At 38.3% G+C, this 27,958-nt stretch overlaps 2 protein-coding genes across 2 annotated transcripts in view; both read right to left on the reverse strand.

Moving 5' to 3' along the window:
* The window catches only part of LOC148347806 (MAGUK p55 subfamily member 3-like), a 432,473-nt gene that overhangs the window by 353,282 nt on the left and 51,233 nt on the right, over nucleotides 1-27,958 (reverse strand). The window lies entirely within an intron of this gene.
* On the reverse strand, nucleotides 1,522-27,926 carry LOC148347807 (peptidyl-prolyl cis-trans isomerase FKBP10-like). Its single transcript, XM_088323428.1, has 10 exons — nucleotides 27,601-27,926; nucleotides 27,357-27,502; nucleotides 21,911-22,100; nucleotides 21,681-21,826; nucleotides 13,390-13,579; nucleotides 11,883-12,028; nucleotides 8,325-8,514; nucleotides 4,854-4,996; nucleotides 4,616-4,779; nucleotides 1,522-2,162 (listed from the first exon to the last, which is right to left on the reverse strand). Exons 1-10 carry the CDS (start codon nucleotides 27,795-27,797, stop codon nucleotides 1,974-1,976), a joined length of 1,701 nt encoding a protein of 566 aa, XP_088179554.1. The 5' UTR covers nucleotides 27,798-27,926; the 3' UTR covers nucleotides 1,522-1,973.

Genomic DNA, 27,958 nt, shown 5'->3' on the forward strand with positions numbered 1-27,958 from the left:
GTATGTCGAAAATGTCCAAAAAAAAGACATAAGGGGTTAGTATATCGAAAATGTCCAAATAAATTACGTAAGGGGGTTAGTGTCGAAAATCGTCCCAAAAAAACTGTTCAGCGTTCAGACAACGGGAAAAAAGCATCTCGTAAGAAGTGTTTTATTCTCTTGTTCATCATATAAAAATATATCAGTCATACGTTTTTGTACAAGAAAAAATCTTCTAGTGCAACCTCATCGATTGGAATATTTTTCATGTTGAATCCTTTTTCGGTAAGCAACTTGTTCAAGTCTAGCAAGGGTTAAACGGTTATTATGGTGGCCTTGTAGCACTCATTTTTGACATGATTATTCTTTATCATTAGCCAATCATTTATACAGAATATACGCACGCTCGAACTTTAAATAGACAATCTACTTTTCCACAAAAAAATGCTGTCGGAAATGCATGTCATTATCCTTACTCACGAAACGTATTCGCTATTTAATGTCAATGTATGCATTTTTGAGACATAGTTTATATGTTAAATACTTAATGCCCTTTTAGACACTTTCATTGCTAAAGCTGAAGTTTTTGTGTGCCAGAAATGGAGAAAAAAAAAAAAACTTGGACAAGATTCTAGCAGATTAAAGAAAAAGTTGTGCTTAAATGCATACAAGGTAAAAGATCCGACTGGGAATACGCTTCAGGTAAGAGAAATGAAGTTTAGATTGTGTTTTGAGACTTACTGTTAGCTTAAGGAATTATTGAATGTATTTCATAAATGTTTTTGCTTGTGTTTGCCATGCATGCCTGTTTTTAGATTCTACAAAATTGTCATTATTACCCGATTAGTTTTTTTAACCAAGATTTAGCGCACTCCAAACTTTTCGTCAGGCAGATCCGCCATTGTTGTTTTGGTCTCGCGGTTCGAGTTTTTGTCTGCACGCCAATCTCGTTGCTTCGAGATGATGTCATCGTTGTGGTGGTTGTCGTCGATTTAAGGTGAAAATCAATTCAAAATTGGTCTTCATTGTCAGTAATAAGTCGAAACATAATGCAGAAAGTGATAACAACGGCAATAATTCCAACACGAAAAAACAGCGGAGATATTCTTCGGATCGCAGAGGCAAGGAAAACACGCGTGTTGAAGCGAACGGTTCAACAAAAGATAATAAAAGAATACTCCTAGCAAGAAAAAGACTTTTCTGCCAAAATGGATATCACAGTTAATTGGTAATACAAGGCAATTATCACTTCAAATTTTTCAGTTCATATATTCTTCGTGGTTTGCTGTCCTGCCACAGTTGTAATGCCTTCTCGAGGTCCAATCCATTATCCTCCTCCTCATAGCGTCACCAGGAATATAATTGAGTTCATTTTGGCAGAAAAGGCCTTTTCTTGCTAGGAGTATTCTTGTTTATTGTCTTTCGTCGAATCGTTCGCTTCGACACACGTGTTTTCCTTGCCTCCGCAATTTTCCAAAAACTTTTTCCGCCATTTTTTCGTGCCGGAATGATTGCCGTCGTTACCATTTTCTGTTTTATGTTTCGACCTATTACCGACACAGAAGAAATCACCAATTTTTTTTGTTGATTTGCAACTAGTACTAACTGTTTTTCCGGAGGCATACCTCTCTTTCACCTGATAACCGTCAAAACAATGACATCCTCTCGAAGCAACGAGATCTCGTTTGCCGAGAGACCAAAACAGCAATGGCGGATCTGCCTGACGAAAAGTTTGGAGCGCGGTAAATCTTTGTTTAAAAAAAAAAAAAAAAAGGAATCGGGTAATAACGACAATTTGGTGTTAAAAAAGTTGCGTCCCCGGCAAAAATGATGCGTTTAGGACGCGGGCAAATCAGAACACTGGCTATTACGTTTTCAGTTATTTTAGTAAATATCTAACTGGTAACTATTAACCCTAACCAGTCCTAAAAGGTTGATGGCGTGACCTTAGTGTTGACGTTTGTCCCTGAGAGAACAAAAGGCCCGGCGGCCAATCACAGTTCGTCGTGCTGCGCTCGTTCGAGGTCCTCGTCCACTTTGAGTTTGAGTTCCTCGGCCGTGATGCGACCGTCCTTGTCGCGGTCCTGGTTGGCGAACATGTCGGCGATGACTTGGTCGGCGTCCGCACCGGGCTTCAGGCGTCCTTTACCCTCCGCGATCTGGAGCTTGATAAAGTCGGAGAACTGCGGAGAATAAGGTCGAGTGTTGAAATGAATCGAAATTACTCACATATAGACACTGAAGGATTTTGACTATAAAGGATTTTATACGATTGAATACAAGTTACATTTATTGAGTTGAATGCACGATATTCACTGACTGTTTTTCTTCAAGGTACAGTGGGACCTTGCTACTTTACGGTTCCACGTTCGCGGGTTTAGAGCTTCGCACGTCTAAAAAATAGTAATAATAGTAATAATAAAATAAAATAATTTTTTAAAAAAACAGTTTTTTAAGCATTTTTGAAGGTGCGTTGCTACTTCGTGGTTCAGAGCTTTGCAGGTCTAAAAAATAATAAAAAAAAAAATAAAAAAAAATGTAAGCATTTTTGAAGGAGCGTCGCTACTTCGCAGATTTTCACTTTTCGCGGGTGGTTTTGCTCCCCATTAACCGCGATAACCGAGGGATTACTGTACATTAGAAGGTTAGGCTGTGTGGAATACATCAGACGTATTGCTGATAATTATGAGAATTCCTGTGTGCTGACGGAGAAGGCCAGACGCACAAGGACAGACATCGCGACGCTCTTCTCCAAGATGATGGAGCCAACGTGGGAGGCTTCCCTGGCACGCCCATGGGTGGAGCCGGCACACCATTTTGTGGAAAACCGTGGGCCGAGAGGGGGCTTGACAGACTCGGGTGACACTAAATCGGCCATATATTTGATGAAGTTCACTTAGCTAAATTATTAGAAATTAAATCTGCCCCCGTGTGGAAATGCCGGTCTCTTGTTCATTTTTCCATCAAGAAATGAGCACACACGAAGGTTGTGTTTAGATAATGGAGTCATAAATAATTCGAATAATTTGGTAAACGATACAGTTTTAACAATTAACTCTTAACAACACGCAGAGCAATGTGCATCGTTTGCAGTAAATTCAAAATCCCAAAGGTGAGAACCACCAGGAAGAGTATGTGTGTCTCCGTGTGCGGAGTCAAACTTTGGAACAATTTACAAGACGAGATCAAACGATGTCCAAATATTCACTTGTTCAAATTTAAATACAAAAAAACATTCCTGGCGGAATACAGAGATGAAGAAAATGGCGTATGAGTGATACCAGAGATTGGGAATAGTGTGTCTAGTAAACTTTGTGTTATTGTTGCTATTGTTATGTCATAACTGTTATTTTTAATATTATTACTATTGTTATTATCATTGGTGTATTTAGTGGGGAAGATGAAGGGATAGGGAATATAAGCATCTGCTTCTTTCTACCCCTTTTCAAACATATTTGACACATTATTTTGTTATTAAGTTCTTGTTTTTGTTCTGTTTTTATTTTAATGTTCGAATAAAGTTTTCATTCATTCCTTCAAGATAAATGCACATCATAAAACGAGAGAGGGACGTATAGGAGATAAGGCCTCGATTTCAACTGAAATGAATTACATTCACAGTGTAAATGTGCAGTTCAATCGGGATTCCCCAAAAAAGGCGATGCAAAGTCATCTAACAGACAAGTGCACAGTCCTACTATATCACAGGTGTCAAAGAGGCGGCCCGCGGGCCAGATCAGGCCCGCTAAGGGATTGAATCCGGCCCGTGAGACAACACGCAGAGAAGCGCAAGAGAAAAACAAGCTGCAGGTTGAAACATGTCAACTTGATGTGGCCAAAGCCAGCTGCCTCGAACAAAGACACTGTACTTTATTTATCTCTCTCTCGCAACATCTGTCTTTCTGTTTCTCTCTCTCTCTCTCTCTCTACATCTCTGTCCCTCTCTGTCTTTCTATGTCTCCGTTTCTCTCTCTCTCTACATTTATCGCTGTCCCTCTCTGTCTTTCTATGTCTCTGTTTCTCTGTCTCTATCTACATCTATCGCTGTCTCTGGCTCTCTCTACATCTCTGTCCCCCTCTCTCTCTCTACATTTATGTCTCCGTTTCTCTCTTTACATCTCTACCTCGTCTCTCTCTACAACTCTCTTTCTCTCTTCCTACCCATCGTGCCATCTTTTCTCTCCTTCTGTCTTTCTATTTCTCTTTGGATTTCTTTCTTCCTCTCCCTTTCTTTTCCCCCTCTCTCACGACTTTTTATCTTTTTTGTTTCTCTCCCTCTCTCTCTTTCTTTTCCCTCCCTCTTTCTCTTATTTCTTTATCTCTTTTTTTTCTCTCTAATCTACTAGTCCAGCCCCCTGACAGAATGTTTGTTCTATCATACCTTTTCTCTTTCTATTTCTTTTTCTATCTATTTCTTTCCCCCTCTCTTACAATTTATCTTTTCATCTCTCGTTTCTAACATTCTCTCTCTCTTTGTCCCACCCATTCTCTTTTCTCTTGTGGCCCCCGAGTTTTAATGAATTGAACACGCCTGTACTATAGGGTCCATTTGCCTTTCAAGATGACATGTATGTTTTTAGTGTTGAATTTATCCAATTATACTCCGAGTGTGATTTCGAGGTCATTTTTGGCAAACCTCTTCCTGCGGCACGGCCTCATCCTTGTCGCCGTCCATGACCTGGAACAAATCTTGGGGCGTGTCCTGCAGCCACACGAACAGGTAGCCGGGCGGGACCCCTTTCTGCAGGTCCACCATCTCCAGCTCGAAGACCAGAACGGCGCTGCCCGGCACGCCCGTGGCTGAAAACCCGACAGAGGAGAGGATGACTTATTTCCGCCCGGTTTCCGAAGGAGACGGGGGTTTCGGCGCTCACCTCCTTTTTCCCCGTGGCCCAGGTGAGGCGGGACGGTGACCAGCCTCCTCTCGCCCGGGCACATGCCCCTCAAGGCCCGGTCCAGGCCGTCGATCACTTTGTCCGAGCCCAGGACGGCGTCTTGCAGGTGCTGGTAATCGTGACTGTCGGAAAGGAAACGGTCAATGTGATTTTCCGGGGGTCTGAGCCTTCACACAAAGTGGGTGAGCGACGCTTGAAACAACAGTGAGCGACGGCGATCCCAAGTGTGGCAACTAAGTCATTATCAAACATGTCCAAAACTCGACATCACCTTACATTTTGCTGAGTTTCCGACAATGCAAAATGATTTGACTACAAACGTCATTTGTTTTTACAATTTTTTCACAAGATTTCCATTTCTTTTTTTTCCTGGTATCTTTTGTCGCATACTACTAACATTTTTAGTCAGTTGCACGATACACGACTGTATTTAATCACATTTTTTAGTGGAAGTACAATGTTGGCAACAAGATTCACTTCATATGGGGCGGAGGGGAGGGGAGGTAGAGCGCTCGTCTTGGGATCAAGGGATCTTAGTTCAAATCCCGGCTTGTCCGTGTTACTTGTCGAAGTGTCCTTGGGTAAGACATTGAACCCCTAATTGTCAGGTTTTCAATGTAAATCTCTTGAATTTCTGTCTCAAGGTAATTAGCTTGTTTTCTCATCTCATCAGCTGTACCGCTTATCCTCATTAGGGTCGCGGGGGGGCTGGAGCCCATCCCAGCCATCTCCGGGCAGTGGGCAGGGGACACCCTGAACTGGTTGCCAGCCAATTGCAGGGCACACAGGGACAGACAACTCATTCGCTCATTCACACCTAGGGACAATTTGGACCGGCCAATTCACCTGAAATGCATGTCTTTGGAACGTGGGAGGAAACCCACGCAAGCACGGGGAGAACATACAAACTCCGCACAGGAAGTCTGGAGCTGGATTTGAACCCACGCAGGAGGTTCCCACGACATGAGCTGTGCCGCACAAGCGCTAACCACTGCTTGTTTTATATTACTAAATATAAAAACAATGTTTCTCATACACACACACACATGAAGTAACGTTTCAATAATCAGTCTAATCGCATCTCTTGTACGTTTATCAATCTTGTATTCTCTTATTTTGAAGTCGTGTTTATGTATTTAATGTTTTCACTGACGTGAGATAAACCACGCCCTCCTGGGGGCGGTCTCTTTTTCCTCGTGTGAGTACTTGCTCCTACTATCACGGGTAATAAAATACATTGTATGTACTTTATTTGGGTAAATATGGCCACGAAATATTCTTAATAATGATTGACTTTAACACTAATACCCCCAATAAGAAGGTTACAAGGCCGCTTTTAGGAAATGTGAAGCACACTGTAAAGTGCTTTGGGAAGTCATTGACTTGAAAAGCGCTATAGAAATGCAGATCATTTCATTTCATATAATTGGAAATGATTTGAATGCAACACAAAAAAAATTTCTTCTTTTTTTTTAAATTCCTTTAAAAAAAATCTGTTTATTTTTCCCAGCTGTTACTTTTTTCTTTTTGTTCTCTATTAACTTTTTTTTCCTTTCTTCTCTTTTTTTTCTGAAATTGTCCTTTTTTTTATCTCTGTTGTTTTTTTTCCTCAGCTTTTCACTACTTTTTCTTTTTTGTTCTATTCCCCCCTTCCTTCAAGTCATTTTGTGCATAATTTTACATCATATTAGGTCGTGTTGGGATGAAAGAAGCAAAAACAACCGAAAGAGCCGAGCCGAAAAAGCCAGTTTCCAAAAAACTTTACTAACTTTACTCAACTTTGTTCTACTTCGACCTTGACTTCCAAATACCGCATTTAGAACACAGCGTCGGGGGAACCTGTGTATTTTGACCTTCATGCACTGTAACTTTGACTTAACTGGCTTCTTGATTAGCAATTTCGAGCCCTGATTTTTGTGAGCTGGCTGGATTTTCTTGTGCGCTGAGAATCTCTGGGTAGGGCGCAATTGCGCACACACGCAGCCTAGAGGGAATATTGGGTACTGGAGCCCTTCCTGGGCCATATAGCCGGCCTGTCGCTTATTCGTAGTGACAATTCGAAATCCCCAATTGACCCGCCATGCATGTTTTTGGAATATGGGAGAAAACTGGAGGGCATGGGGAGAACATGCAAACTGGGCATTGGGAAACAGAAGGCTGGCATTTGAACCAATAACCTCAAAACTGTACCCCGGATGCGTTAACCACTCTGTTAATGTGCCGCCCAAAAGACATTTTGAGAAAAATTAAAGTTAAAAATGACGAATACATCTCTCCGAATTAATAACTTTATGCTAACAACCCAACGCTACCGGTTCTCTACCATCATCTTCCAGATCCATCACAACTCTAACAATTGCCGCGGGAATTGTCTAGTTATATACTACTACTTTTTGAGGATCCTAACAAAATGACTAGTACCGTATTTTCCGCACTATAAGGCGCACCTAAAAGTCTTTTTTTTTTTTTTCAAAAGCTGACCATGCGCCTTATAATACACTGCGCCTTATATATGGATCAATATTAAATCGCAAAGTCTTCCAACTAACTTTTCCCCCGAAGTAGTCCGCGGTGTATGCTGGGATTTATATACCGGCGTTTCATTGGCTAACCAATGTGTCAATCATCATTTTAATCGATCACTATTGGCTAAAGTTATTTGGAGCCTCGGATAGGCTAGAGTGCCAAAACAAACCCTGCAATTGGCCGAAAAAGATGTATCAATCATCCGTTGAATCGATCGCTATTGGCTGAAGTTATTCGGAGCCTCGGATTGGCTAGAGGGCCAAAACAAAGCCTGCAATTGGCCGAGTTTAGCAATGGCGTAGCAAGCTTAGCAAGCTTGCTAAAGTACACCATAAAGAAACATGTTTTATTAGTCTGTATTTGCAAATAATTTACTCTCCTGGATTTACTTCACTCACGGTTGTAGAAGACCATGATTGCGTATCATTATTGAATGTGAGAACTTCAGTGAGCTACTCCGGCTATATATTTTCCCAGTATCTTGTTTCAGAGTGATCTCGATGTTTCTGTGATGGGTCTTTTTTTAAATTCAACTCAATTCCAAGTGTTTATTGTCATATGCACAGTAAAGTTGCGAGCGAAAAAGAAAATAGAAACTAAGGAATGGTTGGCATTTCTTGAATCCCAAGACTTTAACCTTCCGAATGATATTTGGAACGATGCATTTGAGTGACATCGTATGGACACTGTTTCCGTAAGTGTCTGAGACACGTATTTGCTTCTTTGGGAATGTTAAGGGGGTAATAAGTTGGACTGAACCATCTGACTGTTTTGTCCACTTTCCCATTGTAGGGCCTTATAATCCGGTGCGCCTTATCTATGGAAGATATAGGACCAAAAACTATTTTTTGGGGGTGCGCCCTATAACCCGGTGCGCCCTATAGTGCGGAAAATACGGTAACTGTAAGACCGATAGTGACTCACGATGAGAAGAGGCGAGTGCCGTCCACCAGGGTGCAATTGTAGTGATAGTGGACCAGGTCGTCCACCTCCGAGGTTTGGTTGCAGGTCTCGGGGCGGTGCAGGACCTTCACGTCCACCTCATCTTTGGGATTGTGGAAATCGATCACGTGGATGTCGAAAACCAAGACGGCGTACGGCGGGATCACGTCGCCTGCAAGAACGGAAGCGAGATTTAGCGGAGACGGGCAAAGGGACTAACAAAAGTCTCATCCGGAAAGCCAAGGTGAGGACTGAAGGATTTTATATTTTATTTATTTGACTAGAAGGGAGACATTGTTTGGAGAAGTTGTTCTAAAAAGCTCTGTAGTTTTCAGTGGGGAGTTCCTGGCCCGCCCATGGGGGTGGCCGACACGCCAGCTTGTGAAAAGACGCGGGCAGAAGAACTTCAAGAGATAGAAGATCGAGAATCGCGAGGGACAATCGAAAAGGAGGCTCGAGGAAGCCTCGAGCAACAATGATTCGGCTAATTCGATGGAATTCACTTAAATACTTTAAGAAAATAAATGTGTGTGAAAATGTCGGCTATTATTGTTCATTTTCCCGAAAAGAAAAGAGCATGCATTGTTGGGTTAATGGAGTCAGATAACTACCGTATTTTCCGCACTATAAGGCGCACATAAAATCTGTTTTTTTAAATAAAAGCTGACTATGCGCCTTATAATCCGGTGCGGCTTATATATAGATCAATATTGAATTCCAAGGTCTCGCAACTAAGAGAAGCAGCCACCGACTCCATTTTTCGCATAGAAGAAGAGCGCCGTGCATACTGGGAAATATTAAACAACGATTCTCTTTTATTTGTGCGTTTGTATAAAGACCCTATTAAGAGACATGCTTTGAGTTTAAACTCAAGGCGATCAGTCACGCAGTAGAACACGGGAATAGAGCAGCAGCGAGGGAGTTTAACATGAATGAATCTAACACGAGAGTGGCTCGAGCCGGCAGAATTAAGAGTCCCCCTAGGAACTCGCTAATTGAACAATGGTTCCATGGGTGAATTATGTAAAACCCACTACAACGTTTTACATTTTACAGTTATTATGTTTTTGCTTTACTGTTATCGTTTAGCACTTGTTGTTTTTGCACATTACGAGTGTCACTATATTGCGATTGCACTAACGTTTGATTTACCATAAATGTATCGGACGTTTTTTTGCGTGTTGACTAAATGGAGGAAAAGTAAAATGTTATGCCTTGCTGTTGTTCAAAGATGTTAAAGATGGGTCACGAAAATGCTTTACCTCAGAGAAACTAATAAAACGGCTGTTTTTTTCATTTTGGGAGTGAATGGAGTTGTGGAAAGCTTGTTTGTTATCTATTAATAAAGTTTGACTGACCTATCAGACTGTTTTGTTGACATTCCCTTTAGCGCGGCACCATCTAGCGGTTGCATAACGTAACTACTGTAACAAGTCAAGTCGCATTTGTTTATATAGCCCTTAATCACAAAAATGTCTCGAAGGACTGCACAGGATTACAATTACAAAATTGCACAATGACCTGATCTTAAACCAGCATGCACTTATAGCGCCTTATAATGCGGTGCGCCTTATGTATGGAAAAAGTTTTAAAATATATCATTCATTGAAGGTGCGCCTTATAGTGCGGAAAATACGGTCATTTGAACAATTTTGGTAAACGCCTCATTTGAATGTATTTAATTCCTAACAGGACGTTTGTCGCAGCATATGTAGCATTTCACTGCCACCGCGGAGGGAGGCTGCCAAAGACCGGTGACTTGCTCTGTTGAAAATGTTTGCAGCAGGCATCTCTAAGCCGATCACCATTTTCTTCAACAAAAATCCCTTAGTATAGTATATACATATTTTTTTAAGTAATACAATATTATCCTCTGTCTCTCTTTTTCTCTTTCTTTTGTTCCTTTTTTTCTCTTTCTCTCTCTTTTTACCTTCTTTTGCTCTATCTTCCTTTTTCCTTTTCTCTCTTTCCCCATCTCTCCTTCTCGCTTTCTAATTCTCTGTGGATTTCTTTCTTTCTCTTTACCTCCCCCTTTCTCACTAATTGTTTTTTTTTATCTCTTGATCCTGACATTCTCTCTTTCTTTCACTCTATTTCTCCCTCCATTTTCTCTCTCTCTGTCTCTTTTTCTCTCTGTGTCTTTTTACCTTATTTTGCTCTCTCGTCCTTCTTCCTTTTCTCCCTCTCTTCTCTTTCTCTTGCTTACCCCTCCTCTCTTTCTCTTCACCTCCCCCTCTCTCACTAGTTATCTTTTTATCTCTTTTGTTTCTCACATTTTCTCCTTCTATCTCTTTTCTTTCTTTTCTCTCAGCCTGAAGCAAACATGAATTTTCACGTTTTATTTGTGAGGAGGAGGGTTTCTCTCTCGCTGACTTTTTTCCCTTTAGTTTTCCACCAGTCATTATTCTTTGTTTCTTTTACTCAGTGGAGGATTTGTACGCAACTGTTTGGTGCACGTGGGGCAAAAGCAGGCCAGAATTCATCGCATCCTCCGCAAAGAAAAAGAAACTAAGAACAATGACGGGTGGATCATCTTTAGAGAAGCACTCGTCACGGATAAAAAAAATAAAGGTCCTCAAAAATAAAATCTAATTAAGTAAGCATGCAAGAAGCCTGGCTGAACCCGAACATAATGATTGACATTTTAGACCTTTTTTCCTTATATCCAAAAAACCTAAATGTCTGATGGAGTGTGTCCCCCTTTTGCGCAACTCTTTGGTGCACGTGGGGCAAAAGCAGGCCAGAATTCATCGCAGGGGCAAGTCCTCCTCAAGGAAAAAGAAACTAAGAACAACGACGGGTGGATCATCTTTAGAGAAGCACTCGTCACGGATTAAAAAAAAAATAGTCCTAAAAAAATAAAACATAATAAAGTAAAGCCTGCAAGAAGCCTGGCTGAGCCCGAACATAATGATTGACATTTTAGACCTTTTTTCCTTATATCCAAAAAAACCTAAATGTCTGATGGAGTGTGTCCCCCTTTTGCGCTACTCTTTGGTGCACGTGGGGCAAAAGCAGGCCAGAATTCATCGCAGGGGCAAGTCCTCCTCAAGGAAAAAGAAACTAAGAACAACGACGGGTGGATCATCTTTAGAGAAGCACTCGTCACGGATTAAAAAAAAAATAGTCCTAAAAAAATAAAACATAATAAAGTAAAGCCTGCAAGAAGCCTGGCTGAGCCCGAACATAATGATTGACATTTTAGACCTTTTTTCCTTATATCCAAAAAAACCTAAATGTCTGATGGAGTGTGTCCCCCTTTTGCGCTACTCTTTGGTGCACGTGGGGCAAAAGCAGGCCAGAATTCATCGCAGGGGCAAGTCCTCCTCAAGGAAAAAGAAACTAAGAACAACGACGGGTGGATCATCTTTAGAGAAGCACTCGTCACGGATTAAAAAAAAAATAGTCCTAAAAAAATAAAACATAATAAAGTAAAGCCTGCAAGAAGCCTGGCTGAACCCGAACATAATGATTGACATTTTAGACCTCTTTTCCTTATATACAAAAAAACCTAAACGTCTGATGAAGTGTGTCAAGTACCTGCTCCGTCTTTCCCGTAGGCCAAGTGAGGCGGGATGATGACGCGCCTCCGCTCGCCCATGCAGACCCCCAGCAAGGCCTGATCCATTCCGGGGATCACGTAGCCCATCCCGATATACGTGTTGTACGTACTGTTCCTCTGGTAACTGCCCCCCAAAAAAACAACACTTTTGGTCAAGTACACACTCCGGAAAGTGGGCTTTTTCATTCGGCCCGCCAAAATAAAATGCTCAAAATGGAACGAGAGTATCGATAAAAGTATATAAAGTACTACTTCAAGAAAAACTTTGTCCCCGTTATCCATGTGTGTGTCTACGACAAAAAATACTAAAAATCCTGGTGCTTAAAATAATTTTGCTTTTATTGTGAAAAAAAGACAAATACTAAAACTACAGTAATACTGCAAAAATACTGTATGAAATGAATATCAATCCTGGTGCTTAAAAACGATTTTTCTTTTATTGTGAAAAGAAAAAAATACTAAAACTACAGTAATACTGCAAAAATACTACAAAAGTAAATATCAATCTTGGTGCTTAAAAAGGATTTTGCTTTTATTGTGAAAAGAAAAAAATACTAAAACTACAGTAATACTGCAAAAATACTACAAAAAAATAATAATCACTACTATGGTAATATGACAAAAAAATATTACAGAAATACAACCAAAATAGTGATGATTTTGCTTTTATTGTGAAAAAAATACTAAAACTACAGTAATACTGCAAAAATACTACAAAAATGAATATCAAACCTGGTGCTTAAAAATGAGTTGGCTTTTATTGTGAAAAGAATAAAATACTAAAACTATAGTAATACTGCAAAAATACTGCAAAAGTGAATATCAATCCTGGTGGGTGCTTAAAAATGATTTTGCTTTTATTGTGAAAAGAATAAAATACTAAAACCACAGTAATACTGCAAAGATACTACAAAAATGAATATCAAACCTGGTGCTTAAAAATGATTTTGCTTTTATTGTGAAAAGAAAAAATACTAAAACTACAGTAATACTGCAAAGATACTACAAAAATGAATATCAAACCTGGTGCTTAAAAATGATTTGGCTTTTATTGTGAAAAAAAGAAAAATACTAAAACTACAGTAATACTGCAAAAATACTACAAAAAAATAATAATCACTACTATGGTAATATGACAAAAAAATATTACAGAAATACAACAAAAATAGTGATGATTTTGCTTTTATTGTGAAAAAAAATACTAAAACTACAGTAATACTGCAAAAGTGAATATCAATCCTGGTGGGTGCTTAAAAACGATTTTGCTTTTATTGTGAAAAGAAAAAAATACTAAAACAACAATAAATTATAATAGAAAACACTACACCACAATAATACCACGCAATATTAAATAAAGTACTTCAAACCAGGATGTAATATACGCTATTACTTTGTGAGAGTTTCAAAGAATATCGAGAAAATAAGGCCCCGTTTTCCAAGCCAATGCTGCCCCCTAGCGACTCCAAAGAGTTAAAGCAAGCCTACCTGGTGTCGAAGATGTCGCCGTTGAGGAAGCTTCCGTTGTAGTGATACCGGATATAATCGCCGGCGACCGTTTGGCGACTGCACGACTCGGGCACCTTCCGGTTCTCCACCGTCACGTTGTCCTTGGGATTGTGGAGGTCCACCAGCAGGACGTCGAAGACCAGAGTGGCGTGGGGAGGAACCTCCTCTCCTGGAGAAGAGGACCTCTCTCAGAAAGATTTCAGCTTAAAGGCCCAGTGTGCGACACTGGGGGCCTTTAAGCTCAGGGGTGTCGAACTCATTTTGAACTCGGGGGCCACACGTTGGAACTCACATTGTCTCGAAGGATGGAAGGTTAGATTAGAGAGAAAGAAGAAAAGAGAAAGAAATGAGAGAGGGGGAGAGAAGTAGAGAAGGTAGGACAAAGAAAGAGTAAAAAAAGGGAGAGAAAGCATGAAAAGCAAGAGATAAAAAGAGAAAGAGCGAAAGAGAGGAGAGAAAGGAGAAGGAAGGAAAGAGAGAAGGAAAATAGAAGAGAGCCAAAGAAAAAAGGAAGAGAGCAAAAGAAGGTAAAAAGACAGAAATAGACCAAAAGGAACAAAGAAAAAGAGAGAGAGAAAGAAAGAGAGGGAGAGAGAGAACGAAAGCATGAAAAACAGATAAAAAGAGAAATAGTGAGAGAGGAAAAAAAAGAGAAATACAGCAAAAGAGAGAAGGAGAGAAAGGAGAAGGAAAGAAAGAGAGAAGGAGAATGGAAGAGCTCTCTTCCAGGAAAAAAGGAAGAGAGCAAAAGAAGGTAAAAAAGACAGAAAACGACCAAAGGGAACCAAGAGAAAAAAGAGAGAGTGAAAGAGAAAGAAAGAGAGAGAAAAAGAGAGAGAGCGAGAGAAAGCATGAAAAACAAGAGATAAAAAGAGAAATAGTGAGAGGAGAAAGAAGAGAAATAGAGCAAAAGAGAGAAGGAAAGAAAGAGAAGGAGACTGGAAGAAAGAGAAGGAAAGAAGGAAGAGAGCAAAAGGTAAAAACGACAGAAAAAGACCAATAGGAACAAAGCAAGAGAAAAAGAGAGTGAAAGAGAGGGAGAGAAAGCATGAAAAATAAGAGATAAAAAGAGAATTAGTGAGAGGGGGGAAAAAAGAGAAATAGAGCGAAAGAGAGAAGGAGAGAAAGGAGAAGGAATGAAAGAGAGAAAGAGAATAGAAGAGAGAGAGAAAGAGAGAAAAGGAAAAAAGGAAGGGAGAGCAAAAGAAGGTAAAAAGACAGAAAAAGACCAAGAAGGACAAAGAAAGAGAAAAAGAGAGACAGAGTGAAAGAGAGAGGGAGAGAAAGCAGGAAAAAAACAAGAGATAAAAAGAAATAGTAAGAGAGGGGAAAAAAGATAAACAGAGCGATTATTTGAATGGAACACAAACTTGTTTTCTTTTTTCCATGGTTTTTTCTCCTTTTTTCAAAATTCCCTTTTAAAAAAAATCTCATTGTTTCTATTTTTTCCAAGCTGTTACTTTTTTCTTGTTTTTTTTGTTCTCCATTACCTTTTTCCCTTTATTTGCTTCTTTCTCTTCTTCTGGCTTTTTTTTCTGAATTTTACCTCCTTTTGTTTCGTTTTTTTCTCAGTCTTTCACTACTTTTTCATTTTGGTATTTTTTTTCTTTTTTTTGTTCTATTTGCCCCCCCCCCCTTCCTTTAAGTCATTTTGTGCACAATTTTACATCATATTTGGTCATGTTGGGATTAAAGAAGCTAAAACAACCCGAAGAGCCGTTTAGAACCCGAAAGAGCCGGTTACTTTTAGTGAGCCGAGCCGAAGAAGCCGTTTCTCGAAAAACTCTACTGACTTTACTCCACTTCGTTCTACTTCGACTCGACTTCAAAATACCGCATTTAGGACACAACGTCGGGGGAACCCGTGTATTTTGACCTTCATGCACTGTAACTTTAACTTAATTTGCTTTTTAATAAGCAATTTGGAGCCCTGATTTTTATGAAAATAAAATACTAAAACTACAGTAATACTGCAAAAATACTACAAAAGTGAATATCATTCCTGGTGCTTAAAAACGATTTTGCTTTTATTGTGAAAAGAATAAAAATACTAAAACTACAGTAATACTGCGAAAATACTACAAAAGTGACTATCAATCCTGGTGCTTGAAAACGATTCTGCTTTTATTGTGAAAAGAATAAAATACTAAAACTACAGTAATTCTGAAAAAAATACTACAAAAGTGAATATCAATCCTGGTGCATAAAAACGATTTTGCTTTTATTGTGAAAAGAATAAAATACTAAAACTACAGTAATTCTGAAAAAAATACTCCAAAAGTGAATATCAATCCTGGTGCATAAAAACGATTTTGCTTTTATTGTGAAAAGAAAAAAAATACTAAAACTACAGTAATACTGCAAAAATACTACAAAAGTGACTATCAGCCCTGGTGCTTGAAAACGATTTTGCTTTTATTGTGAAAAGAAAAAAAATACTAAAACTACAGTAATACTGCAAAAATACTACAAAAGTGACTATCAGCCCTGGTGCTTGAAAACGATTTTGCTTTTATTGTGAAAAGAAAAAAAATACTAAAACTACAGTAATTCTGAAAAAATACTACAAAAGTGAATATCATTCCTGGTGCTTAAAAACGATTTTGCTTTTATTGTGAAAAGAATAAAATACTAAAACTACAGTAATACTGCGAAAATACTACAAAAGTGACTATCAATCCTGGTGCTTGAAAACGATTTTGCTTTTATTGTGAAAAGAAGAAAAATACTAAAACTACAGTAATACTGCAAAAATACTACAAAAAAATAATCACTACTATGGTAATATGACAAAAAATATTACAGAAATACAACCAAAATAGTGATGATTTTGCTTTTATTGTGAAAAAAATACTAAAACTACAGTAATACTGCAAAAATACTACAAAAGTGAATATCATTCCTGGTGCTTGAAAACGATTCTGCTTTTATTGTGAAAAGAAAAAAAATACTAAAACTACAGTAATACTGCGAAAATACTACAAAAGTGACTATCATTCCTGGTGCTTGAAAACGATTTTGCTTTTATTGTGAAAAGAATAAAATACTAAAACTACAGTAATTCTGAAAAAATACTACAAAAGTGAATATCACTCCTGGTGCTTGAAAACGATTTTGCTTTTATTGTGAAAAGAATAAAATACTAAAACTACAGTAATTCTGAAAAAATACTACAAAAGTGAATATCATTCCTGGTGCTTGAAAACGATTTTGCTTTTATTGTGAAAAGAAAAAAAATACTAAAACTACAGTAATACTGCAAAAATACTACAAAAGTGACTATCATTCCTGGTGCTTGAAAACGATTTTGCTTTTATTGTGAAAAGAATAAAATACTAAAACTACAGTAATTCTGAAAAAATACTACAAAAGTGAATATCATTCCTGGTGCTTAAAAACGATTTTGCTTTTATTGTGAAAAGAATAAAATACTAAAACTACAGTAATACTGCGAAAATACTACAAAAGTGACTATCATTCCTGGTGCTTGAAAACGATTTTGCTTTTATTGTGAAAAGAATAAAATACTAAAACTACAGTAATTCTGAAAAAATACTACAAAAGTGAATATCATTCCTGGTGCTTGAAAACGATTTTGCTTTTATTGTGAAAAGAAAAAAAATACTAAAACTACAGTAATACTGCAAAAATACTACAAAAGTGACTATCATTCCTGGTGCTTGAAAACGATTTTGCTTTTATTGTGAAAAGAATAAAATACTAAAACTACAGTAATTCTGAAAAAATACTACAAAAGTGACTATCATTCCTGGTGCTTGAAAATGATTTTGCTTTTATTGTGAAAAGAATAAAATACTAAAACTACAGTAATACTGCGAAAATACTACAAAAGTGACTATCATTCCTGGTGCTTGAAAACGATTTTGCTTTTATTGTGAAAAGAATAAAATACTAAAACTACAGTAATTCTGAAAAAATACTACAAAAGTGAATATCAATCCTGGTGCATAAAAACGATTTTGCTTTTATTGTGAAAAGAAAAAAAATACTAAAACTACAGTAATACTGCGAAAATACTACAAAAGTGACTATCATTCCTGGTGCTTGAAAACGATTTTGCTTTTATTGTGAAAAGAATAAAATACTAAAACTACAGTAATTCTGAAAAAATACTACAAAAGTGAATATCAATCCTGGTGCTTGAAAACGATTCTGCTTTTATTGTGAAAAGAATAAAATACTAAAACTACAGTAATACTGCGAAAATACTACAAAAGTGAATATCATTCCTGGTGCTTAAAAACGATTTTGCTTTTATTGTGAAAAGAAAAAAACAATACTAAAACTACAGTAATCCTGCAAAAATACTACAAAAGTGAATATCAATCCTGGTGCTTGAAAACGATTCTGCTTTTATTGTGAAAAGAATAAAATACTAAAACTACAGTAATTCTGAAAAAAATACTACAAAAGTGAATATCAATCCTGGTGCATAAAAACGATTTTGCTTTTATTGTGAAAAGAAAAAAAATACTAAAACTACAGTAATTCTGAAAAAATACTACAAAAGTGAATATCATTCCTGGTGCTTAAAAACGATTTTGCTTTTATTGTGAAAAGAATAAAATACTAAAACTACAGTAATACTGCGAAAATACTACAAAAGTGAATATCATTCCTGGTGCTTGAAAACGATTCTGCTTTTATTGTGAAAAGAATAAAATACTAAAACTACAGTAATACTGCGAAAATACTACAAAAGTGACTATCAATCCTGGTGCTTGAAAACGATTCTGCTTTTATTGTGAAAAGAAAAAAAATACTAAAACTACAGTAATTCTGAAAAAATACTACAAAAGTGAATATCATTCCTGGTGCTTAAAAACGATTTTTCTTTTATTGTGAAAAGAATAAAATACTAAAACTACAGTAATACTGCAAAAATACTACAAAAGTAAATATCAATCTTGGTGCTTAAAAAGGATTTTGCTTTTATTGTGAAAAGAAAAAAAATACTAAAACTACAGTAATACTGCGAAAATACTACAAAAGTAAATATCAATCTTGGTGCTTAAAAACGATTTTGCTTTTATTGTGAAAAGAATAAAAAATACTAAAACTACAGTAATTCTGAAAAAATACTACAAAAGTGAATATCATTCCTGGTGCTTAAAAACGATTTTTCTTTTATTGTGAAAAGAATAAAATACTAAAACTACAGTAATACTGCAAAAATACTACAAAAGTAAATATCAATCTTGGTGCTTAAAAAGGATTTTGCTTTTATTGTGAAAAGAAAAAAAATACTAAAACTACAGTAATACTGCGAAAATACTACAAAAGTGAATATCAATCCTGGTGCATAAAAACGATTTTGCTTTTATTGTGAAAAGAAAAAAAATACTAAAACTACAGTAATTCTGAAAAAATACTACAAAAGTGAATATCATTCCTGGTGCTTAAAAACGATTTTGCTTTTATTGTGAAAAGAATAAAATACTAAAACTACAGTAATACTGCGAAAATACTACAAAAGTGAATATCATTCCTGGTGCTTGAAAACGATTCTGCTTTTATTGTGAAAAGAATAAAATACTAAAACTACAGTAATACTGCGAAAATACTACAAAAGTGACTATCAATCCTGGTGCTTGAAAACGATTCTGCTTTTATTGTGAAAAGAAAAAAAATACTAAAACTACAGTAATTCTGAAAAAATACTACAAAAGTGAATATCATTCCTGGTGCTTAAAAACGATTTTTCTTTTATTGTGAAAAGAATAAAATACTAAAACTACAGTAATACTGCAAAAATACTACAAAAGTAAATATCAATCTTGGTGCTTAAAAAGGATTTTGCTTTTATTGTGAAAAGAAAAAAAATACTAAAACTACAGTAATACTGCGAAAATACTACAAAAGTGACTATCAATCCTGGTGCTTAAAAACGATTTTGCTTTTATTGTGAAAAGAATAAAAAATACTAAAACTACAGTAATTCTGAAAAAATACTACAAAAGTGAATATCATTCCTGGTGCTTAAAAACGATTTTTCTTTTATTGTGAAAAGAATAAAATACTAAAACTACAGTAATACTGCAAAAATACTACAAAAGTAAATATCAATCTTGGTGCTTAAAAAGGATTTTGCTTTTATTGTGAAAAGAAAAAAAATACTAAAACTACAGTAATACTGCGAAAATACTACAAAAGTGAATATCAATCCTGGTGCATAAAAACGATTTTGCTTTTATTGTGAAAAGAAAAAAAATACTAAAACTACAGTAATTCTGAAAAAATACTACAAAAGTGAATATCATTCCTGGTGCTTAAAAACGATTTTGCTTTTATTGTGAAAAGAATAAAATACTAAAACTACAGTAATACTGCGAAAATACTACAAAAGTGAATATCATTCCTGGTGCTTGAAAACGATTCTGCTTTTATTGTGAAAAGAATAAAATACTAAAACTACAGTAATACTGCGAAAATACTACAAAAGTGACTATCAATCCTGGTGCTTGAAAACGATTCTGCTTTTATTGTGAAAAGAAAAAAAATACTAAAACTACAGTAATTCTGAAAAAATACTACAAAAGTGAATATCATTCCTGGTGCTTAAAAACGATTTTTCTTTTATTGTGAAAAGAATAAAATACTAAAACTACAGTAATACTGCAAAAATACTACAAAAGTAAATATCAATCTTGGTGCTTAAAAAGGATTTTGCTTTTATTGTGAAAAGAAAAAAAATACTAAAACTACAGTAATACTGCGAAAATACTACAAAAGTGACTATCAATCCTGGTGCTTAAAAACGATTTTGCTTTTATTGTGAAAAGAATAAAAAATACTAAAACTACAGTAATTCTGAAAAAATACTACAAAAGTGACTATCCATCCTGGTGCTTGAAAACGATTTTGCTTTTATTGTGAAAAGAATAAAATACTAAAACTACAGTAATACTGCGAAAATACTACAAAAGTGAATATCATTCCTGGTGCTTGAAAACGATTCTGCTTTTATTGTGAAAAGAATAAAATACTAAAACTACAGTAATACTGCGAAAATACTACAAAAGTGACTATCAATCCTGGTGCTTGAAAACGATTCTGCTTTTATTGTGAAAAGAAAAAAAATACTAAAACTACAGTAATTCTGAAAAAATACTACAAAAGTGAATATCATTCCTGGTGCTTAAAAACGATTTTTCTTTTATTGTGAAAAGAATAAAATACTAAAACTACAGTAATACTGCAAAAATACTACAAAAGTAAATATCAATCTTGGTGCTTAAAAAGGATTTTGCTTTTATTGTGAAAAGAAAAAAAATACTAAAACTACAGTAATACTGCGAAAATACTACAAAAGTGACTATCAATCCTGGTGCTTAAAAACGATTTTGCTTTTATTGTGAAAAGAATAAAAAATACTAAAACTACAGTAATTCTGAAAAAATACTACAAAAGTGACTATCCATCCTGGTGCTTGAAAACGATTTTGCTTTTATTGTGAAAAGAATAAAATACTAAAACTACAGTAATACTGCGAAAATACTACAAAAGTGAATATCAATCCTGGTGCTGCTTGAAAACGATTTTGCTTTTATTGTGAAAAGAATAAAATACTAAAACTACAGTAATTCTGAAAAAAATACTACAAAAGTGAATATCATTCCTGGTGCTTAAAAACGATTTTTCTTTTATTGTGAAAAGAATAAAATACTAAAACTACAGTAATACTGCAAAAATACTACAAAAGTAAATATCAATCTTGGTGCTTAAAAAGGATTTTGCTTTTATTGTGAAAAGAAAAAAAATACTAAAACTACAGTAATACTGCGAAAATACTACAAAAGTGACTATCAATCCTGGTGCTTAAAAACGATTTTGCTTTTATTGTGAAAAGAATAAAAAATACTAAAACTACAGTAATTCTGAAAAAATACTACAAAAGTGACTATCCATCCTGGTGCTTGAAAACGATTTTGCTTTTATTGTGAAAAGAATAAAATACTAAAACTACAGTAATACTGCGAAAATACTACAAAAGTGAATATCAATCCTGGTGCTGCTTGAAAACGATTTTGCTTTTATTGTGAAAAGAATAAAATACTAAAACTACAGTAATTCTGAAAAAAATACTACAAAAGTGAATATCATTCCTGGTGCTTAAAAACGATTTTTCTTTTATTGTGAAAAGAATAAAATACTAAAACTACAGTAATACTAGATTTTCTTGTACTCGGAAAAGCTCCGGGTAGCAGACACGCAGTTTAGAGGGAACACGGAGACCCGGCGTACGGTACCTGATCCTTTCTCGGCGTAGCCTTTGAAGGGCGGGACCACCACGTGTCGGATCTCGCCCACGCACATCCCCAGCAGGCCTTCGTCCATTCCCTTGACCATCCAGCCCTCGCCCACCAAAGCGTCACGCGTTCGATTCCTGGCAAAACTGCGTGGCGCTCGTACGAGCCGACAAAGTCAAACGCGGAAGACGAAAAAACCCCACGGGGAGAGAGGGGGGGGAAAACCTTACCTGGAATCGAACGCCGCGCCGTCCAGGAGCGAGCCGTTGTAGTGGTAGCGCACGAAGTCGCCGCGCATCACCGAACGCGCGCAGGTCTCGGGGGTGCGCAGGCTTTTTGTGACCACCAGGTCGGCTTTGTTCCACAGATCCTGAAGGAGGATCTCGAAAACCAGGGTGGTGTCCGGGGGGATCACGTCACCTGGATTCCAGAGGATTCGGTTTTATGGTGTGGACCTCCCTTCTCCGTAACGGCAGCTGACATTAGTTTGTGTGGCATTGTGCCCTACACCTAAATCAGGGGTGTCAAGCTCATTTGAACTCGGGGGCCACACCATAGAACAGATGTGTCTTTTTCCCCTTCTCCGTAACAGCAGCAGACATTAGTTTGTGTGGCATTGTTTAATAAAGGGTTGTGCCCTACACCTAAATCAGGGGTGTCAAACTCAATTGAAATCGGGGGCCACACAATAGAACAAGGGTGTCTTTTTCCCTTCTCAGTAACAGCAGCTGACATTAGTTTGTGTGGCATTGTGCCCTACACCGAAATCAGGGGTGTCAAACTCATTTGAAATCAGGGGCCACACCATAGAACAGGGGCGTCTTTTTCCCTTCTCCGTAACAGCAGCTGACATTAGTTTGTGTGGCATTGTTTGAGGGGTTGTGCCCTACACGTAAAGCAGGGGTGTCAAACTCATTTGAAATCGGGGGCCACACCATAGAACAGGGGTGTCCTTTTTCCCTTCTCCGTAACAGCAGCTGACATTAGTTTGTGTGGCATTTTTTAATGAAGGGTTGTGCCCTACACCTAAATCAGGGTTGTCAAACTCATTTGAAGTCGGGGGCCACACCATAGAACAGGAGTGTCTTTTTCCCCTTCTCCATAACAGCAGCTGACATTAGTTTGTGTGGCATTTTTTAATGAGGGGTTGTGCCCTACACCTAAATCAGGGGTTTCAAACTGGTTTTAACTTGGGGGCCACACCATAGAACAGAGGTGTCCTTTTTCCCTTCTCCGTAACAGCAGCTGACATTAGTTTGTGTAGCATTGTTTGATGAAGGGTTGTGCCCTACACCTAAATCAGGGGTGTCCAACTCATTTGAAATCGGGGGCCACACCATAGAACAGGGGTGTCTTTTTCCCTTCTCCGTAACAGCAGCTGACATTAGTTTGTGCGGCATTGTGCCCTACACCGAAATCAGGGGTGTCAAACTCGTTTTAACTCGGGGGCCACACCATAGAACAGAAGTCTTTTTCCCTAGCTGGGGGCCACGCGATAGAACAGGGGTGTCAAACTGGTTTTAGCCTGGGGCCACAAATGCTATAAAAAATCTCACGGGGGCCGGACTAGTAAGTTTAGGAGAAAGAAAGAGGGAGAAAAAGAGAGAGAGAAAGGTAGGGATGTAAAGAGAGAGCGATAAACAGACAAGGAGAACAAGGGAGACGGAGTAACAGTGAGAGAAAAAGAGAGCAGAATAGAGATATGAATGGAGAAGAAGGGGGAAATGAATAGAGAGAGAAAAAGAAAGTGAAAAAAGAGAAAGAAACCACAGAAAGAAAAAGAGACAAAGTGAGCTGAGGGAGAGAGAGAGAGAGGTCAAAAAAGGAAAGATAGAAAGAAAGAGAATTAAAGTGTAAATTAGAGAGAGAAAATGGAAAGAGAGCACGACAGAGAAAAAGAAAGTTAGAGAGTGAGAGAGAAATAGAGAAAAGAGAAAAAGAGAGAAAGAAAGAGTGAACAGGAGAAAGAAAAAGAGGGAGAAATAAATAAAAAAGAAGCGAGTCCGAGAGAAATGGAGAAATACGACCACAAGTGTTTTGCAAGTGTTAACTGGCTTTGATGACATCCGGTGGAAATATTTCAAACTACAGCTCATTTTCCTCTTGCGCTTCTCTCACTGTTGCCTTGCGGGCCAGATTTAAACCATTAGTGGTCCTGAACTGGCCCCAGGCCACCTGTGCGATAGAACAAACATTCTGTCTGGGGGCTGGACGAGTAGATTCAAGTGAAAGAAAAAAAATAAAGAAATAAGAGAAAGAGGGAGGGAAAAGGAGAGAGGGCAGGACAAAGAAAGAAAAAGAGAGAGAGGGAGAGAGCGTGAGAAACAAAAGATAAAAAGTCATGAGAGAGGGGGAAAAGAGAGGGAGCGGAAGAAAGAAATCCAAAGAGAAATAGAAAGACAGGAGAGAAAAGAAAGCGCAAAGGGTAGGAAGAGAGAAAGAGAAAAGAGAGAAAAAGGAAAAAGGGAAGTATGAGCAAAAGAAGTTGAAAAGAAACAGAGAGAAAGAGACAAAGAGCAACAAAGGAAGAGAAAAAGAGACATGGAGAGTAAAAGAGACAGAGTGGGAGAAAAGGGGTGAGAGAGTGAAACAGAGTAAGACAGAGAGAGACAAAGAGACAGAGAGAGACAGAGAACAACAGAGAGAGACACAGAGAGAGAGAGAGAGAGAGAGAGAGAGAGAGAGACAGAGAGAGAGAGAAATAAATACAAGTACAGTGTCTTTGTTGGAGGCACCTGGCTTTGGCAACATCAAGTTGACATATTTCAACCTGCAGCTCCTTTTTCTCTTGCGCTTCTCTGAGCGTTGTCTCGCGGGCTGGATTCAACCCCTAAGCCGGCCTGATCTGGCCCCTGGCCACCTCTCTCTTTCTCTCTCTCTCTGTCTCTCTTTTTCTCTTCCTTTGTTGCTCTTTGTCACTTTTTCTCTCTGTCTTTTTATCTTCTTTTGCTCTAACTTCCTTTTTTCCTTTTCTCTTTCTCTCTTCCTACCTTTCGCGCTTTCTTTTCTCTTCTTTCTTTCTATTTCTCTTTGGATTCCTTTCTTCCTCTCCCTTTCTTTTCCCCCTCTCTCACGACTTTTTATCTTATTTCTCACGCTCTCTCTCTCTTTTTCTTTCTTTGTCCCGCCCTCTCTTTTTCCCTCCCTCTTTCTCTTATTTCTTTCTCTCTCTTTTTCTCTCTCTTGAATCTACTGGTCCGGCCCCCGACAGGATGTTTGTTCTATGGTGTGCCCCCCGACTTCAAACGAGTTTGACACCCCTGCACTAGGCCCACCCAGAGCCAAGTGGATGTAGGAAAAAAAAAAAAAAGAAGATTAAAAAAAAAAAAAAAAAAAAAAAGATTTATAAAAAAAAAAAAAAAAAAAAAGATTTATAAAAAAAAAAAAAAAAAAAAAAAGAAAAAAAAAAAGAAGGACTTTTGGGGATCCCTTTGATCAGTTTATTAAAAATAATAATATGGTACTGTGCACAAAACGAACAAATTATTTTTAATTTAAAAAAAAAAAAAAATCCATGATTCTACTTCATTACCAAGCATTTGTTTTTTCACCTTCCGGTGAACTTTGAACTCATTTACCATTCGAACGCTAGTCAACTGGAATACAAAATGTCAATCTACAATACGTATTGACTTTTGAGTGCAGCAACAAATAATCGACAAAACACAAAAAAAATGTTATTTTTTTAAAGCCAATCTTAAAACACATCCGGGAAAAACTTTGGAAACATAATTCAAATATTTAATGATCAGAAACAAAATCAAATCAAGTCCACAGCATAGAATTCATGGGAAAAATGCATTTTGACCAATCACAAGAGGGGACAATCAAATCGGCCAATTGTTTAAAAGCAGGGGTGTCCGACTCGTTTGAACTCGGGGGCCGCACCATAGAACAAACATTCTCTCGGGGGCCGGACTAGATTAGAGAAAAAGAGAAAGAAAAAGAGAGAAAGAGGGAGAGAAAAAGAGAGGATGAGAGAGAAAAAAAGAGAGAGAGAAAGAGAGAAATAGAGAGAGAGAGGGGGAAAGAAAGAAAGAAAAAAAGTCAGAAGATAAATAGAGAAGGGGAGAAAGAGAGAAGGGGGAAGCAAAGGAGAAAGCAAAAGAAGGTCAAAAGAAACAGAGAGACAAAGAGTAAAAGAAGGAGAAAAGACACAGAGCGTGAGAGGAAAACAGAGGGAGGGAGAGAGAGAGCGTGAGAGGAAAACAGAGGGAGGGAGAGAGAGAGCGTGAGAGGAAAACAGAGGGAGAAAGAGAGAGAGAGCATTAGAGGAAAATGGAGGGAGAGAGAGAGAAGGAGAAAGAGAAAAAGAGAAAAGAGAGAATGTGAGGAAACAAGAGATAAAAAGAGAAATAGTGAGAGAGGGGGAAAGAAAGAGATAGAAAGAAACAAATCCAATGAAAAATAGAAGGAGAGAAAAGAAAAAAGAGAAAAAGATCAATAGAGAAGGGGGGAAAGAGAGAAGGGGAAAGCAAGGGGGAAAGCAAAAGGTCAAAAGACACAGAGAGAGAGAGACAAAGAGGAATAAAGAAAGAGAAAAGAGACACAGAGCGTGACAGGAAAACAAGGAGAGGGAAAAAAGGGAGTGACACAGAGAGTGAGAGGAAAACAGAGGGAGGGAGAGGGAGAGAGAGAGAGAGAGAGAGAGAGTAAAACGGGGGAAGGAGAGAAAGAGAGAGAGTATGAGAGGAAAAGAGAGGGAGGGAGAGCAAGAGAAAGAGTATGAGAGGAAGACAGAGGGAGGGAGAGAGTGAGAGGAAAACAGAGGGAGAGCGAGCGAGAGCATGCGAGGAAAACAGAGGGAGAGAGAGAGAGAGAGAGAGAGAGAGAGAGGAAAATGGAAGGAAGGAGAGAGAGAGACACAGAGCGTGAGAGGAAAACCGAGGGATGGGGAGAGAGAGAGAGCGTGAGAGAAAAATGGAGGGAGGGAGGGAGAGAGAGAGCGTGACGTGACGAAAACGGAGGGAGGGAGAGAGAGAATGTGAGATAGAGAGCGTGAGAGAGAGCGAGTGAGCAAGAGAGAAATAAAACTACAGCGTCTTTTCGAGAGGCACCGAGCTTTGGCAACATCAAGTGGACCTATTTCAACCTGCAGCTCGTTTTTCTCTTGCGCTTCTCTGAGTGTTGTCCCGCGGGCCGGATTCAATCCCTCAGCGGGCCTGATCCGGCCCACGGGCCGCCTCTTTGACACCTGTTGTAAATAATGAATCCTCATGCGAGTGGATTCTACGTGCGCTGCCGTTTATGTTCAGGGTTGGGTAGGGTTACTTTAACTGGATTACTTTCAATGACTTTTGGATTACTCCAATACCAAATAAGCTAATAAAACACAAAAGAAACTAAATAGGAGAAAAATGACTCCATTTTGTGCAGGCTTGGGGAGTAACGGAACACATGGGACGGCATTATTAATTTCATTTTGTTCCTGTCGCATTTTATGTTCGTTTTGCCGGAGATCAAAGCCAGGAGAGAAAGCTTACCATGTGTTGTGAGTCATCATTTTTACTTTCTTTAGTCTTTTATGAGCATATTTGCTATCGGAGTCATCCAAAAGTCATTGAAAGTAATCCAGTTCAAGTAACCCTACCCAACCCTGATTGTGCATTGGTGACGTCACCGAGTCGCCGCTTCACTTGATGCGCACATCTCTTAAAGTCATTCAACCTTTTCTACCTGCTCCCGTGCTTCCGTAGGCAAGATGCGGCGGGACGGTGACGGTTCGTCTCTCGTTGACGCACATGCCCAGCAATCCTTTCTCGATACCGGCGATCAGGCGACCCTCCCCGAGGAGGCCCACCTTGGACGCCCCTCGCTGGTAACTACAACCCAAAAAACATCATACGTGTCAAGTCCCTGCACCGCAGCAAGGGCGCCACCTGCAGTGCAAAGTGAGTAATGCAAGTCTGAATCTTCTTACCTGGAATCGAAAGTTTTGCCGTCGAGGAAAGTGGCGTTGTAGTGATAGCGAACCTGATCTCCATCTTGGGCTCGGCGGGTGCAACTCGAGGGGATGAATTTTCTGTCCACGACGATGTCTGAAAGCGGGTTCGGGTTGCAACCCGAACCGTCAAGGAACCAAAGCAAGACGGGCAGCAAGATGCGACTCGCAAACATTTTGCCGGCGAGAAAAGTGGAATCAAATAAAGCGGGAAGTAGAAAATGGAGGCTTCTTTGCAGAGATGCTGCAAACGTGGCCGATTTGCAGGAGAGTCGAAGCCTGCAGCGGTTCCGAAGGGAGGAATGTCGACTTTTTGGGGGGGGGGGAGTGGGGAAAA

The sequence above is a fragment of the Urocampus carinirostris genome, chromosome 19 (genome assembly GCF_059441175.1).
Source record: "Urocampus carinirostris isolate Australia breed hairy pipefish chromosome 19, RoL_Ucar_1.0, whole genome shotgun sequence".
In the NCBI taxonomy this organism is placed as follows: domain Eukaryota; kingdom Metazoa; phylum Chordata; class Actinopteri; order Syngnathiformes; family Syngnathidae; genus Urocampus; species Urocampus carinirostris.